Here is a 15,111-nt window from a genome sequence, read left to right as displayed (position 1 = left end):
AGTCAAGCTTATTCCTTCAACAGAAACTTCTATCCGCAAACAGTGCCTCCTGGCTCAGCGACCCTGGGTTAGATACTAAGTGAGGGAGGAGGAAGTCCTTTTGCCTAAAGAACATCTACTTCAGCATGATCCCAAGAGGTCTTGTTCTAAAGTCTTCTAATTTTAGCAAGTACTCGCTATCCCATTCAATAATTTCAATTAAAACTCAATCAGAACATGATGGAACAGCGACCTCAGTTGCTATGAAGGGCCAGAGTTTCCTTTGTATTGAGCTGGAAGAAACCAGCAGTAATATACCTCCTCATCGGTCTCGGTTCTCACCTGCCTCCAGGTTTCTCAGGGTTGATGACAAGGAAGTGGAGCTGGAAATTCAGGCCTGATTTCTCACAGCCAGAGCAGAGGGCCGAGTGACCTGCTTCCCCCCAGGGGAAGATAAGCTGACCGAGAAATACACTGAGGTGTATTTCCTCTGACCTGCCAGTGAGATTTCTGCTCAGCAAAGGATAATTCAAGTTGATATTTACTGAAAAGTTGGATCTTACTAGTCTTTTTTGCAGAGTGAACCATCAGTTACTTTGACTACAAGTTTAAAGTTGTCACTGGGTTTTAAAATTTTGAACAGAGTGTGTAACTCAACAGTACATCTCTCAATGGTGTTTTATTTCTCTCCTTCCAGTATTTCATCCCCTGACCTATGAAGGAGGTGTGGACTTGAACAGGTACATATGTCTATAAGGAGCTTTGACTTGAACAAAATACCTCTTTAACTAAATGGTTGATGTGCTTATTTGATAATGTTAAGATATGGAAAATTTACAGTGAATTGTATCTTGCTTTTACTATTATGTGAGTTACTGAGCCTCAGAAAAATTTTTTAAAATCTGTGCTAAGGTTTAGACAATCCTGACACACAGTGAGTGTTTGAAACTCTCTCTGGTTGATCTGTACCATCTGAAATGTGTGCTTTCAGGAGATGGGAACCCTAGGGGCTCACGGCATTATTTTTGTTCTGTCCTAAAGCATCGAGGATCCGGACGAGAAAGTAGCCATGCTGACCCAAATCTTGGAATTTGGGCAGACACCAAAACAGCTCTTTGTGACACCACATCCTCAAAGGATCACCGAAAAGTTCAAAAGTTTGCCCCAAACCTGTGATAGCGTTTCCATAGCAGATTCTCCAGGTAAATTTTGCAAAGAGAATAAATGTGAGCACCTTTCGTTTTTCTTTAAGACGTTTCTGATGATTCTGAAGAGGAAACACGAATGTTGTGCTGTTTAGAGATAATATCTTTACCATCTTATTGCGGTTCTCCTGAAAAAAACAACAACAAAACAAAAACAAACAAACCAAACCCAGCCACCTGTTTTTGTTGGTGTTTTGTTTGTTGGTAACTACTCGCTTTAAAGACAAGGTACTTCTGTTTTCTGGTCATTGAAGCCTGGCAGGATTTTTGTTGCGATTGTTACGGTTCCGCTTCTTCCCTGTGCTTTTCCCTTTCTGTTGATACACCCTGGCCAGGGCTGCTTTAACTGTCGCCCTCCGCCCTACTCTTTCCCCAAAATTACTTCCACCATCTCTCATTCTCCTCTCCACCCCCAGCTTACAGACCTTGAATTCAAGGTGCTCTGCTGTCTTTATTTGATTGTATTATTCAAGCAATTGACAAACACTTGCTAAGTATCTGTTCTGTGCCAGGCATATGCCAGGTGCTAAGATGAACTTGACACTGTCCTCACATCTCGTATTTGGAAAAGGTGGAATGTTCCCACACTTTCATCTAGTTACCCTTGTTTTAGTGTTTCACCTAAAACAGCCTCCAACCTCCTGGCTCTCAGGATTTTTACACTACATGGAACTTTGGGAGCAAAATCACTTATCTCCACTTCTCTCTGTTCCAGGCACATTCAGACTTTATAGGCACACACTGCTGAGCATGCTCTCAGCTGTGGAGGAATAGCTCGCTAGAGTCACGTGACCCAGGGCTGGCTGGGAGTATGTCTCAAGGCGATAACCCCATAGAGTTAAGTCATAAAGATCATAGGATTATCTTGTGACGCCTCTTAAACCCGTGCTCTGCTTACTCACCGGGCCCACATCACTGTCTTGTGATTATTTTAAAGGGTAATTGTCCCATCCCTACTAAAAACAGAAGTGAAGGATTACTTAGTCCTGTCCAGGAGCACTTGGAGTCACTGCTTTCATCTCTGCTTTCTCCCCTGCTAACCCAAAACAACTGCAGCATTCTTAGTGAACCCTCTGATGTTTGCAAATATTATTGACAAGAAAATGGTTATTCGGGCTCCTATTTCCTGAAGTTCTTAAATTAGGGGCAAACATTGATAAAAGTAACAAAATACTCTAGTTTTTAAATATACTTTTTAATCTTTCTCCAAATGGTTTTTACTTTATTTCTACTATATACTTTATTATTTTTCCTTAACTAACACGGAGCTATCCAACACATTTCAAAGCTATTACATTTTGGTGGGCTATTTCGTTTTCTTGGTTGTTTTATTTTAATAGAAGACACTGTGACTCCGATACGTGTTATCTGTGATGCTTGTTAGTGATGGAGTTGACTCACTTGGCAATAATCTAATGTGCTTCTCCAGGGGAAGAGTCTTTTGAGGACCTGACTGAAGAAAGCAAAAAACTGGCCTGGAATAACATAGCCAAACTGCAGTTGCACGAGCAACATAAACTCCACAAAGAGTAAGAATGTCTGTGTTGTCCTTGCAGAAGTTGGCGTCTTGGCCTGGGGTGAAATTGTTTTAAACCAGGTCGGTGTAGCTCCTTGGTTGAGCGTTGACCTATGAACCAGGAGGTCACAGTTCAATTCCTGGCCAGGGCACATGCCTGGGTTGCAGGCTCAATCCCCAGTAGGAGGTGTGCAGAAGGCAGCTTATTGATGTTTCTCTCTCATCATTGATGTTTCTATCTTTCTCTCTGAAATCAATAAAAAAATATATATTTTTTAAAAAAATTGTTTTAAGCTGAATCAAGGGGGAAGTTCTCTTTCAATGTCATCTTGTGTTTTTTTTTTTTATCTCCTTCAAGTGTTTATAGTGATCAGCCACCTGATGTCAATGTGGCAAGGGAACTTTTGGAACAAAATGGATTTGTGTTGGCCTCCCATGTTCTCATTTCTATAGTTGGTCCACCTAGAATTTTAAAAATAATGCCTGTACTTCCAAGACATTGGGCTTCCTGCTGGACCTAGAGGGGTTACAAGTGTTCCCTGTCTTCCGCTATTAAGGATATTTTTATACTTTGGTAGAAAGACTTGAGAGGCACTGAAGTCACCTGATCCATCCTGTTACAGATGAAAAAAGCCAACACAGACCCAGACCAGGCTCAGTGTCCTGCTCCTCCACCATAGACATCCTGCCTGGTGGCATTTTGAAATCACGTGGGTGAAACATGCCAGCTTACTTTAGATTAGTGGTTTAAAATCAGAGTGCAGCCTCCTAAAAAGAATACAGTTCCTTATCCATTGTAACAGTGGCCTTTTCTCAGCCTCTCTAAATGGCATGAATCCAAGGCAGTCACGACACGAGTGAACCTTTAACAGGATGTGCTAGACTAGTTCTGTCTGGACAGTGGTCTCATCACTGTGCAGACGCTGGTAAATTCAATTCAGTGATCAAGCAAAAGAACTGATTTTAAATAAGAGTTTCAGTCCTTGGGTGATGTTCAAATAAAAGGGAATTGAAGAAGCAGTTTTCCAGCTGTCAGAAATGTGTTACACTTTGAATGTGGCAGCTCAGGAAGCTAAGAGTGGGAATGTTTTCCAGCCATAAGTCCTGCCAGAACAAAATTAGAAGTTGCCTAGTGATGCTTTGGTAAGGGCAGGTATCAGGTGGGACAGATGCAGCAGGCAAGCTGTTTAGAAAAAAATCACAGAAACTTGGTAAAATTAAACCAAGGGCTTGAAGGAGACCAGTGTCCTTGTGCATGATTGAGGCCATTCATAAAACTTTGTTTTTGAACAGGGCGGTCACTGGAATAGCCGTCTCTTGCAATGGCTCATCAGTCTTTACGACATCACAAGGTATGTTTTCCCACCTGAAAAATGGCTTTCCGAGGATCGTAGTGTCCAAGCTTCATGACTTTCAGGTCAAGGACTGACTGTACTTGCATGTGCTGCCCCCACATAAAATAAACTCGGAGCAATTAATTTGTGGCATAGTACATACAATGTCATTGTGGTTTGCCAAAAGGTCATGAAGAATGCCTTTCTGTGGCTGAGGTTTCCCAAACTTTAAGGGAAAGGGCGGAAAGAGCACGTTCCCCACCTGCTTGCTGGGGAGGAGCCTCCGGAAGAGGAAGGCAGCGTCGTTGTCATCTGTAAGAGGCAGGAAGTCCTTCTTACCTGTTTCTTTTCCTTATTAGATAACACCTTGAAAATGTTTTCTACAGAATCCAAAATGCTACAAAGAAGTATATCATTTTCAGATATGGTGAGTTCATTTTCATTTCGTCATGCTAGAAATCCATGTAGCACTTTGTTTTATACACACTCATTGTTTCCCCCCAATTGTTGATTCCTGTGTGATATTGACAGAATGCCTTAGATTACTTCTAAATTTACATTTTTTTTCAAGTTGCCTCTTTCTCATAATAATGTGATTTCATTGGTAGCCTAAACAACTTGAACTGCTACCCAGCAGAATTCTTAATAAATCATTCCTGTTTTGGAACCGTCAGATGAATGTGTATGTGCTACTAAAATAACTTAATGCATTTCTGAGTTGGTGGGATACCTAATACTTGAACCCCAGTGATTCTGAAAGAGCGTTTTACTGTTAATGTCAGTCACCTGAAAGATTTTGAAATTCCCTGAAGAATTTTGGGAGTTTTCCTTACGCACATGAATCTGTAATCCTGAGAGGGTGTTCGCATTCTTGACAGTCCCCAGGCCACCCTCCCCCGTGATTTCCCACCGCTGAGGGGTCCCTCCAGTGCTCCGGGGCCTTGCAGAGCCCTGAGAATTAGGCAAGTCCTCGCGCGCTTGACACACAGACTTCCCTGCCATTGGGAGGAAACATGGCATCTGGAATTAGCCAGTTGAAAAAAACTTTGTCTATTTCAAAAGGCTAACAAACAGAATCCGAGCATTAATTTTGGGGGAATCTTGTATGGTGGTTTTGCCATGTTGGGGACTTACTAATTACTGTAATTATTAATGCCGAATCATTTGTATTTCAGGCGTTATCGTCTTGTTTACTTTTACCAGGAGATGACACTGTCATAAGTTCCTCATGGGATAATAATGTGTATGTATCTGTGCATGCTTCTTTGTCATTCCACTCACATGTAACTGCCTCTGGGACACCAAGCAGCAAACGAGTCCCCCATTGGCAGGACACTGTTGTTTTTAAAAAGGAACACATATTGGATGAGGATGAAACTGTTGGATTTGAACATAATTATTTGAGTCTAATATTTCTCCAATTGGACTCTATTTCTCTGTTTTAAATTGAGGTGAAATCATATTAAGAGCTAGACCTGGAAATTTCTAGTTTTAAATTAAAATTTTCAGTATTTTTATATGAGAACAAGTAATTTGTAATTCTAGTGGGCCTTAGTAAGTATGAAACAACATAATGTTTCTTGAATATGTGTTTAAGAGGCTTAAAATTAAGTTGAATGCTGTTTTAATAGTTCTCGTTATCTTTTATGTTAGCTATTTTTATTCTATAGCATTTGGAAGGAGCCAAGGCACATTAATGGGACATGATGATGCTGTTAGCAAGATCTGTTGGCATGACAACAGGCTGTATTCTGCATCGTGGGATTCTACCGTGAAGGTTTATATATAATTTCTAACTTACAATGTTTGGATAATAAAAATATAAACCGTTCAACTGTTAACTTGTTTAATTCAGTATTTTTCACAAAGCATGTAAGTGATATATAAGGATATTGAATATTACTGCTTTTTTTTTTTTTAACATGTACACTTTTCAATATAATAGGAACTTTTCATGATTTTTCTGCTGTGTGTTCCACTGGGCGTTGGGAGAAATGCAGCGCCTTTTATCTAACACAATTGGGACTAGCAATTGATCAGTTAAATAGAAAATGTTAAGTGAAAGTGGGGAATCATTGAGAGAGAATGCATTTTATTAAACTTAAAACATACAAATGCACAATTATTCACTATCCTGCTGAGGTAAGACCATATATGAATACCAGACCAGTACTCATCATCTTTGGTTTCCAATCTGCATTTGTGTAAAAAGAAAGCAAAAACCTAAAACCGGTAGAATTCCTTCAAATTTTTTTCAATATTTTCCTCCCATTCTTGTAGATAAGTTTCTTGCTTACACCTGATGCAATATAGTGCCTTGCCTTTTTGAGTCTTCTCAAGACATTAATAGACACTACACTTATGCACTAGTATTTCCTTAGTTCAAACAATGCTTAAATTGCATATTTCTGACAGCAAGTGCAAGGGATGGAAATAGACACAGGTCCAGCCGCCTCTTGGTAAGCACAGAATGGCGGAATAAGGGCGCTGAGAGGAAACAAGCATTAGGCAGCTTCCATAGTTGGGGCAAGTATGTTCAATGGACGTTGGTTAGTCAAGAGTTCTTCAATGTATTAGACATGATCTTATATTACATGTTTGCAAATATCTTCTGCACTCTGTTCCATCCTAGGTGTGGTCTAGTGTTCCTGCAGAAATGACAGGCACCAAGAGACACCAGTTTGACCTGCTGGCCGAGCTGGAACATGATGTTAGTGTGAGTACTGAGTACCAGCAACAAGAGTGCATGAAAGCTGAGCTTCTCAGTCCAGGAACTTGGGGGCCAGATTCTTACTGAGCCAAACCGGTTAGGTCTGGGGGCCAGATTCTTGATTTTTTCAGGATTTTTTCTACGTGTTTATGATCTTTTGCTTGGTGTTATTTTGCTTACTGATCATAGACTCTGTTCTTTCTTCGAGTTGACTCTTTGGGTTTCCAAGTCTGCTCTGTCCTTTTTCCTCCCGTTTGCTATTTCCCTGAGCACAACATTGAATATCTGGGTATCCTCAGAGTATCTGGGCCAACAAGATGTGCCTCATGGTCTTTCCTATTTTCTGACACAGAAGGTAGAAGGGACCATCTCTCTAGGACAGTGATGGCGAACCTTTTGAGCTCAGTGTTGTCAGCATTTTGAAAAACCCTAACTTAACTGGTGCCGTGTCACATATAGAAATTTTTTGATATTTGCAACCATAGTAAAACAAAGACTTATATTTTTGATATTTATTTTATATATTTAAATGCCATTTAACAAAGAAAAATCAAGCAAAAAATTGAGTTCGCGTGTCACCTCTGACACACGTGTCATAGGTTCGCCATCACTGCTCTAGGAGAATGCACATCGACCACAGAGGACACTGACCTTATTATTTAGCCCAAGTGTGTGCAGTCAGGGGCAAAACCAGGCTGGCACCTGGTCCCTTTCTCACGTTGCTATTTCCACTGGTTCCCACTCGGTTCTCGCTCCCAGTACGTACTTCCTTTTCTCTGATGCTGGGAAGTGATGCCTAGTTTGCATGGTTGACAGATCAACTGAAGTCAAGAAATATTTAGTATGTAACTCAAGATGAGTATTTAGGTATAACCTTGAGATACTACCCCCCCTCCCCGCCCTCCCAAATTCCTCAAATCATCAATCAGCTGTGTTTCAGGCAGTTTGGCAAATCTCTACAACTTAACATTCATGGAATTAGACTGACAAGTTTAGGCTATTTGGAAACAGCATTACATTTCCCCAAATAACACTTCATTTTATTCACTAGCATACGAAGAGATTAGTTATCATTCAGTAGGTGATGTTTAAATACATCTGCATTAACTACACGAGGACACTGTACCATAGAGTTTAATCTGCATCATTATGCCCACATATTTGAACTGGCCTAGGGAAACATAGCTTATGAGCCTAATTCTAAAGGGAATACTTATGTTTTCTTGCTCAGGTGGATACCATCAGTTTAAATGCTGCAAGCACACTGCTGGTTTCAGGCACCAGAGAAGGCAAGGTGACTATCTGGGACCTCACGACGGCCACCATACTGCACCAGAGTCAGTGCCATTCAGGGACTGTGTGTGACACTGCCTTCAGCCCAGGTATTACTGTCCTTTTTAATGCAGATGATCCTGGGGGGACTCAAATTATTATTTTGAAATAAATAAAAATGTAAAAAGAAAAACACTTTGCAGATAAAAGTTTTGCCTATAGCTAGGGCTTCTTCATGGCAGAATACAGTATACTTGTGGCATTTGTACCGAGTAGAAAAACTGTATTGGATATTATTACTTATCCCTCAACTCACTAGAGAAATTAGTTTGTAAGATTTGTAATTGCATCTGCCCAGTGTCTTAGAAACACAGCATTTCTGTTTTTGTCCCTAAGAATTTGAGCCAAACTGATGGCACATGCTGGTGAGCAAGATCTCAAATGCTCCGAAACAGAAGCATTTCAAAGAGAGGATAGTCATTGGTTAAGTAAAACAAGGAGCTCAAGGAAAATGAGAATGAACATTAGGCCACCAGACTCGGAAATAAAATCTCATAATAATCTACGCTCTGAAGCTGTAACCTTTTATCTGTGTCCCTTGGTGTTACAGACAGTCGCCATGTCCTCAGCACAGGAGAAGACAGCTGTGTGAATGTAATAGACGTGCAGACAGGAATGCTTATCTCCTCCATGACTTCCGACAAGCCCCAGAGGTACATTTTTGGGGTTACTAACAGTGAAGACATTTACACACAAGTTCGTGAGCATGTGCCTTTGGGCTTACTTTGGCCAGAATAATATAGCTCTTCCTTCATGATGAATAATGAAATGATTATTTCTAAACTGGAGGCCCAGTGCACAAAAACCATGCACAGGTAGGGTCCCTAGTGGCTGATGGTGGGGGAACTTCCTTTGTTCTGCGCAGTTCCCTGGTGGTCAGCGCACGTCATAGCTAGCGATTGAACTCCCGAGGGGACACTTTGCATATTAGGCTTTTATATAGAGATTATTCTTGCAGGTGCTTTATCTGGGATGGAAATACTGTTTTATCCGGAAGTCAGTCTGGTGAACTTCTTGTTTGGGACCTCCTCGGAGGAAAACTCTGTGAGAGAATACAGGGACATAAAGGTAAGGGGTTTTTAATTAGCCTGACCTTTCTTCCCAAAATACCGAACTCAAACCTGCTTTCCCGCAGTCCTAGCCACAGCAATCAGAGAGAAACAGATACCCATACTGGGCAGGAAGAAGTAAAACTGTTATTATTTGCAGATGACATACTATATAGAGAGAATCCTAAAGATTCCACCAAAAACTATTAGATCTGATAAACAAATTCAGTCAAGTAGCAGGATACAGTTAATATTCAAACTTGCTTTTCTTTCAGCCCCTGTGCCCTCTGGGCTCTAACATTCCCCTCCAGCATCCTGGCTGGCCTGTATCTCTTGGGTCCTTCAGAATTTAGATTTATGTTGATGGACATTTGACTCCAAAAAGGAAGTTTTTACAGTAACTTCCATATGGATAATTAAAAGCCATTGTAAAAGCTATAATATTTTTTAATACAGTTAAAAACAATACAATGAACTACGAGAAAAGCTGTCAAATTCCCACCACTGTCTCCTACCCCCCACTTGTCTTCCTTAGAGGACTTTTCCAGTTTCAGTCCAGGGTGTGTCTCGTTGAGAGGATGTTTGCATAATAGTGTCATATGTCTTTTCACTTAGATTTCTGGAGATTCACTGTATTTGCTTACGTTTGCATTGCTTTCTCCTGATCATTTGGAAGGTTTATGGCTTTGAATTCTTCTAGTGTCAATGGTTAAAAGTATCTGCTAACTTCTCACCTTCCTCTCTTCCCTGTCACCCAGTTTTACAGGGTTAGTGCTTCTTAACTTTATAAAATGATGTATCTATGCCTTTTCCCCCAACTTACTAGCTTTAACATTTTTACTCTTTCCGATAGAAATAGATGTAAATCATCAGATTAACACCAATTCTCTCCCTTATCTGCTTCCTGATTTTTGTTAGTACATAATTCCCAGTTCTTTTAGCTTTACTTATATACATGGTTTCTATTCCTCACAGATTCCTCGGACTAAGCAGTTATTATCAGATAAGAGAGTACAGCACTTCCTAGTGTATCTTTGGGGACCTTCTGTCAACTCCATCCCTAACCAGCGTCTTTTCCTTGTAGGTGCTGTGACCTGTATATGGATGAATGAACAGTGTAGCAGCATCATCACAGGAGGGGAAGACAGAAAAATTATGTTCTGGAAATTGCAGTATTAAGTGCCTTTTCCTCTCCTGAATGTTAAAAACTCTATTTAATGTGTTTTTAAACCAAACTTTTAAATGAACTGGTGAAAGTGCAATGGTAGTATAAGTTTTACCACATAAGAAATTTGTGGTTTTAAACTTTCTAAGTCATGGTGACGTCACTGAAAATTGTTAGTTGCCGTCCTGAAAGGGAGGTAAAGGCACAGCACTGTTAGGGAGGAACATTAACATTTGTAAGGCAGATGATCATCCCAGTATGATGATGGTCAGAAGGCAGGTTTGAGTGGCAGAGAGGCTAAATTGGGCTGGGGAACATTCAGAAAGCACTTAACAATTTAGAATTTTCCAAGAAAATGTGCCGTATTCTCTACTCCTGAGTCACTACTTTGTCTTCCTGATTTACACCATTGCTGCCCCCTGGGTTCTGGGTGTTTTCATGGTGTGGTTACTTTCTATAACCTACTGTCCCCAGATTCCAGGGACCCGGGGAAGGAATGGCCGTTCTTACAGCAGTAAGTTTACTGTGTACAGGAACAGTTTATTTCATGATAACTATTAAATGCTCATCTTTTCTACATTAAAAATATTTTTCTGTAATGCAACGTTTTCATTTTCTTACTACAATAACTAGGACTTTTTAAGAACTTCAAGTGTTGATCCTCCTAGAAAACCATACTTAGTGATGTGAATGTTGTTCTTACACTTGGAACCATCTTCAGATCCAAGTCCAGACAGCAAAGTAGATCATCAAACTGGGCAACACTGGTTTGCTTTGCTAAATTTCAAACAAGGTAAGCTGCAAAGCAGTAACACTTTTCTTTTCTAAACCACAATAATATAGGATTTAAAATTTTTCTATACTCTTTAAAAATAGTTTTATCTTGCAGGCAGTATGGCATAGGGGAAAACTTGAGTCAGACTAGGATGATAGAATTTTCAGTCAGTTTTAAGTGCCATTAAACATTACTTGGTCTCAAGTATCGCTAGGGAGAATCTACAGCCTCACCCGAGTTCCTGGTGCTCACCTTGAGGGCTGCAGACCTGTCCATCAGCTTCTCCCCTAGCAGAGGGCCTTCTCGGGACCCCTGGATGTCAGCTGCTGCAGAAAGGACTCCCACCACAAGTCCCAGGTGAATTTCACATGTCCGTTTTCTAGGTCATGTACTAGTTTAGTGAAAGCCATGGACAGTTTCCAAAAGGTGCAATAGACAGTCTGGCTAAATTTTGACTTTATTTATACATACATATTTAATTGGAATAGGCAGAAACCAAAGAGAAAAAGAAAAATCAGGATAAAGTGTCAATGCCATTTTGTTTTCAGGGCAAAGTTAGGAAATAGAACAAATCACCAGGACAACATGGTTTGTAAGACCATCCCAAAGCAGTTAAGTGATATAACCTATGAATGAAAAAAAGTTTATTCTACTTAGTATTAAGAATTTTTACATTAAATATATAGTAATTCATTTATCAGAAAATGATACCAGGAACTATGAGAAGTAGTTGCATTCATTACACAATGACTATAACTAGAAAATCTCAAATGCATCTAAGCAGCTACACTATACATATAGCTCTTGTTCGGGGCTAACGTACATGTCAGTTTAATATGGAACTGCATTATGGGTATTAGAAAGGCAGCAATAGTTATATTTTGGCTTTTCTTCTAGATGCTTAAGGCAGCAGTTCAAGCATATTAAGTGAAGGTAGTTAAAATTTAATGATAATTAATACAACTTGCATACATTGTTTAATGCTTCCTACATGGAATGAAACCAGTGTTATTTAATTGGTGTTTACAGAAACACACTACACACAGAGATAACTAAAAAAAAAAACACAAACAACTACCGAAAGCAATCATTCTAAATGTCCTATGGTAACAGTAAAAATGCAAATACACCATAGAACTAAAGTAACAGCACTACTTGACTTATAGGACAAAGGTGACTGGCTCCAACACAAAGCTAAGCCTGCATCAGTCATTCTAATCATAATGGCTTGTAAAAGCATCAAGTTTCCAGTAGAGAAACTAAATCTATGAAAGTAAGTCTCTTGATTTTGAGAGTTTCACATCTGTAAAACCAGGATAAGGCTACAACTATTGAAGTCTGAACAATTATTATCAGATCAAACAGTTAGATTCCCAGCCATACTGTAAGACAGAAAGGACCTCATGCAGCATATGCTCTCTGGCTCCTAGGAAGCTTCCTGTGCATAATATCGAGTGAAGTTGCCAAAGAAGTAAACTGGAGAAATTCAGCCAAGTTTCCATTGTGTCGTGACTTTTAAACCTCAGGAATGGTGTGGTCCATCAGGCTTTTGATAATGCTTGGTGCCATCCTACAAGAGAGTCATTATGTTGACCCAAGAAAACTCCAATTCAAACTTAGCAGCTGTTAGCATGAAGCATCAAGTGGGATGGTGGGGGGGAGGTCTTTTTAATGAGTTCTGATTTAAGGGTCTCATGTAATCTACTTGTTTTGCAAATGTCCACTGTGAAAGACTATCTGTATCTTGGCTAGAAAAGTTAGATAAGATACAAGTAAGTCCTTGTATATTAAGGCTGATGATTTTTTTAAAAAATGCTGTTATGAACTGGGAGGCAAACTGGGGGACAGCTATCACTTATTCGACAGTAACTCCTTTTTTTATACCCCAAAAGTAGCTAGCTGCTTTCTACCTAGCACCTGAAACTAACAAAAATACATTATCCGCCTATTTCCATATGCAAAATAGATCCTGAAAAAAAGGATTCTAAGTTGGCAAAAACAGTTCTGCTAGAGCCAGGATTTTAAAAGCTCCAGGGAAGGTAACCCATGCTGCCCCTTTTCTAGTCTCCTTTCTCAGCTTTCCAGTCTTCCCGTTACCTGCCTCCCGCAATGCTCGAGAGAGTAAAAACTGTGACTCCTAACACCCAGTAAGAATTTGTCATTTTTGGAAGCTGAAGAGAAAGTTTGCCCAAATCTGCTCGTATATCCTTTTCCTAGTAGGAAATGTCAAAATTTCCAGTGTGTAATGAATTTTATTCCAAGCTTAGAAAAATTGTAAGGGGTCATCCTTACCAACCAAATCCTCTGATTTTAAATAATTTACTCCAATGTCACCCCTTAGGTAAAGAACCAAAAGTTTGGGAATTAATATATCTGTACTGTGCTTGCCTTTAAGTCACATTAGCATAAGCATCAAGTTAAAGAACTGTGTCTACTTACCGTTTAATAATATGTTCAAAGATAAAAGCAGGCATGATTGTAATAGTAACTACAGTCCCAGATGTTGACAATATGTCTGCAACTTGAGAGTCCTATTGAAAACATAAAATTGTTATTCTTCTTAAACAAATACGTCCTCTTATGTTTTGCTAATCTCTCTAAAATCCTGACTCTTGGTATTTACAATTTTTTTCTAGTTTTCCTTACCAAGTTTAGTGTAGAATCACAATCTTAAGATTATTACAATATCCCCTCAGTTAACCAAAGATTATGAAATAAGCAGGTTATAATGAAATCCTTTAGATCTTAAAAGAGTCTTACTCAGGAATTTGAATAGAAACTATTACTTGTTGCCCATAACCCAAATTGGAAAAAGTTGTACAAGCATTCATTAAAAATGCCATCAAACCTTTAATGCCTATGTCTCCATAAAATTCTAGTTCAAGGGACTTCAGAGATCATCTACTCCAGCCCCTTGTTATAGGAACAATAAATAATTCCTAGTAATAGCCCAGATAACTCCTTTGAATGGCCTGAGTACAGCCAGAACCCCAGATCCCCGCATCACATATCTACCACTGTATCGCTATATTTTGGGGGTCAATATGAAAACAGCAACATCTGAATAGACAAAAAACAAGTTCTTTACCTTCAACCCAATGACATTCTGTCCATTAATTTCACAGATGTTATGTTCTGTGAGAAGACCATTTCTGGCTGCAGAACTGTCTTTTACTATGGATGTTATTTTTCCATTTTTAAAGATAAAACCAACATGCCCGGTACTATCCTTATGCATAGTAATTGTGCGTTCAAAGGGCCTGTAAAACATAATAGATTCAATTGAAAGTTGCACAGTAAACATTTTAATGGACTTCTATTCTGCCATACTAGTTGTTTTGTTATCATAAACTCAGTGTTTCCAATAGGAGCAACTAAGTTTGGCTGTGATACTGTACATTCTGAGAATATCTTAGCATAAAAGATTACAGTTGATCCTTCAACAATGCAGGGGGTTAGGAGCACTGACCCTCCAAGCAGTCAAAAATCTGCATAGAACTTTTGACTCTGCATAAACTATCGTCAGCCATCCTCATTTGCAGATTGCCAACAGTGGCTCAAAAAAGTTGACCCTGTACCATACAGGTTTGAACTGCGCAGGTCCCCATATTAATTTAAATCCCTAGTGGTAGAGAGCAGAGTGGTGCAGCGCAAGCGTGCTGGGCCCATAAAGCCATAGTGGACCCGCACAGTTCAAACTCATGCTCAAGGGTAGACTGTATTTTTCTTTTAATTTATCCATTATGGTTTGCCTAAATTACTAATATTTCCTTCTTTTAAGTATCCAAGACTTAAATGGCTTCTAGAAAGTTCCTTTTAGAAAGGAAGACATGTAGCTATTACAATAAGGCAGCCAGCTCTACCATGCCAGTTATACTTGCTCACCTTTCTATAATTCTGCTGCCATGTCATCACATGCATTTTCTGATAAACCTGTGCTTTCATAAAATTCAGAAGTCATCTCTTCCTATTGGTCCACGTTATTACTATTACTCTTTTCCTTAGATATAAAGCAAAAATGGTATTTATCTATAAAATGTTTACTA

General features: G+C 39.4%; 2 protein-coding genes across 5 annotated transcripts in view; one reads left to right on the top strand and one right to left on the bottom strand.

Moving 5' to 3' along the window:
* Positions 1 to 11,498, top strand: part of NSMAF (neutral sphingomyelinase activation associated factor) — a 45,633-nt gene extending 34,135 nt beyond the window's left edge. For both annotated transcript variants that reach the window (XM_081111226.1, XM_081111227.1), the window contains exons 20-31: positions 677 to 719; positions 1,021 to 1,181; positions 2,614 to 2,713; positions 3,994 to 4,052; positions 4,394 to 4,461; positions 5,210 to 5,277; positions 5,688 to 5,811; positions 6,667 to 6,750; positions 7,976 to 8,126; positions 8,627 to 8,729; positions 9,035 to 9,144; positions 10,210 to 11,498. In XM_081111226.1, coding sequence (XP_080967352.1) covers positions 677 to 719; positions 1,021 to 1,181; positions 2,614 to 2,713; positions 3,994 to 4,052; positions 4,394 to 4,461; positions 5,210 to 5,277; positions 5,688 to 5,811; positions 6,667 to 6,750; positions 7,976 to 8,126; positions 8,627 to 8,729; positions 9,035 to 9,144; positions 10,210 to 10,304 — 1,166 coding nt within the window. In that variant the 3' untranslated portion in view covers positions 10,305 to 11,498. The remainder of the gene's footprint in view (positions 1 to 676; positions 720 to 1,020; positions 1,182 to 2,613; positions 2,714 to 3,993; positions 4,053 to 4,393; positions 4,462 to 5,209; positions 5,278 to 5,687; positions 5,812 to 6,666; positions 6,751 to 7,975; positions 8,127 to 8,626; positions 8,730 to 9,034; positions 9,145 to 10,209) is intronic.
* Positions 11,499 to 11,503: 5 nt separating this feature from the next.
* SDCBP (syndecan binding protein) overlaps positions 11,504 to 15,111 on the bottom strand; it is a 28,469-nt gene continuing 24,861 nt past the window's right edge. For 2 of the 3 annotated variants that reach the window (XM_081111228.1, XM_081111229.1), the window contains exons 7-9: positions 14,154 to 14,325; positions 13,505 to 13,596; positions 11,504 to 12,635 (exon numbers count right to left, since the gene is read on the bottom strand). In XM_081111228.1, the coding sequence (XP_080967354.1) occupies positions 12,581 to 12,635; positions 13,505 to 13,596; positions 14,154 to 14,325 (319 nt within the window). In that variant the 3' untranslated portion in view covers positions 11,504 to 12,580. The remainder of the gene's footprint in view (positions 12,636 to 13,504; positions 13,597 to 14,153; positions 14,326 to 15,111) is intronic. The other variant, XR_013997052.1, reaches the window with a different exon arrangement.

This window comes from Myotis nattereri (genome assembly GCF_964212035.1).
Source record: "Myotis nattereri genome assembly, chromosome: 17".
NCBI lineage: Eukaryota > Metazoa > Chordata > Mammalia > Chiroptera > Vespertilionidae > Myotis > Myotis nattereri.
The sequence above is the reverse complement of the archived record's forward strand: the minus strand, read 5'-3'. Positions and strand labels throughout refer to the sequence as shown.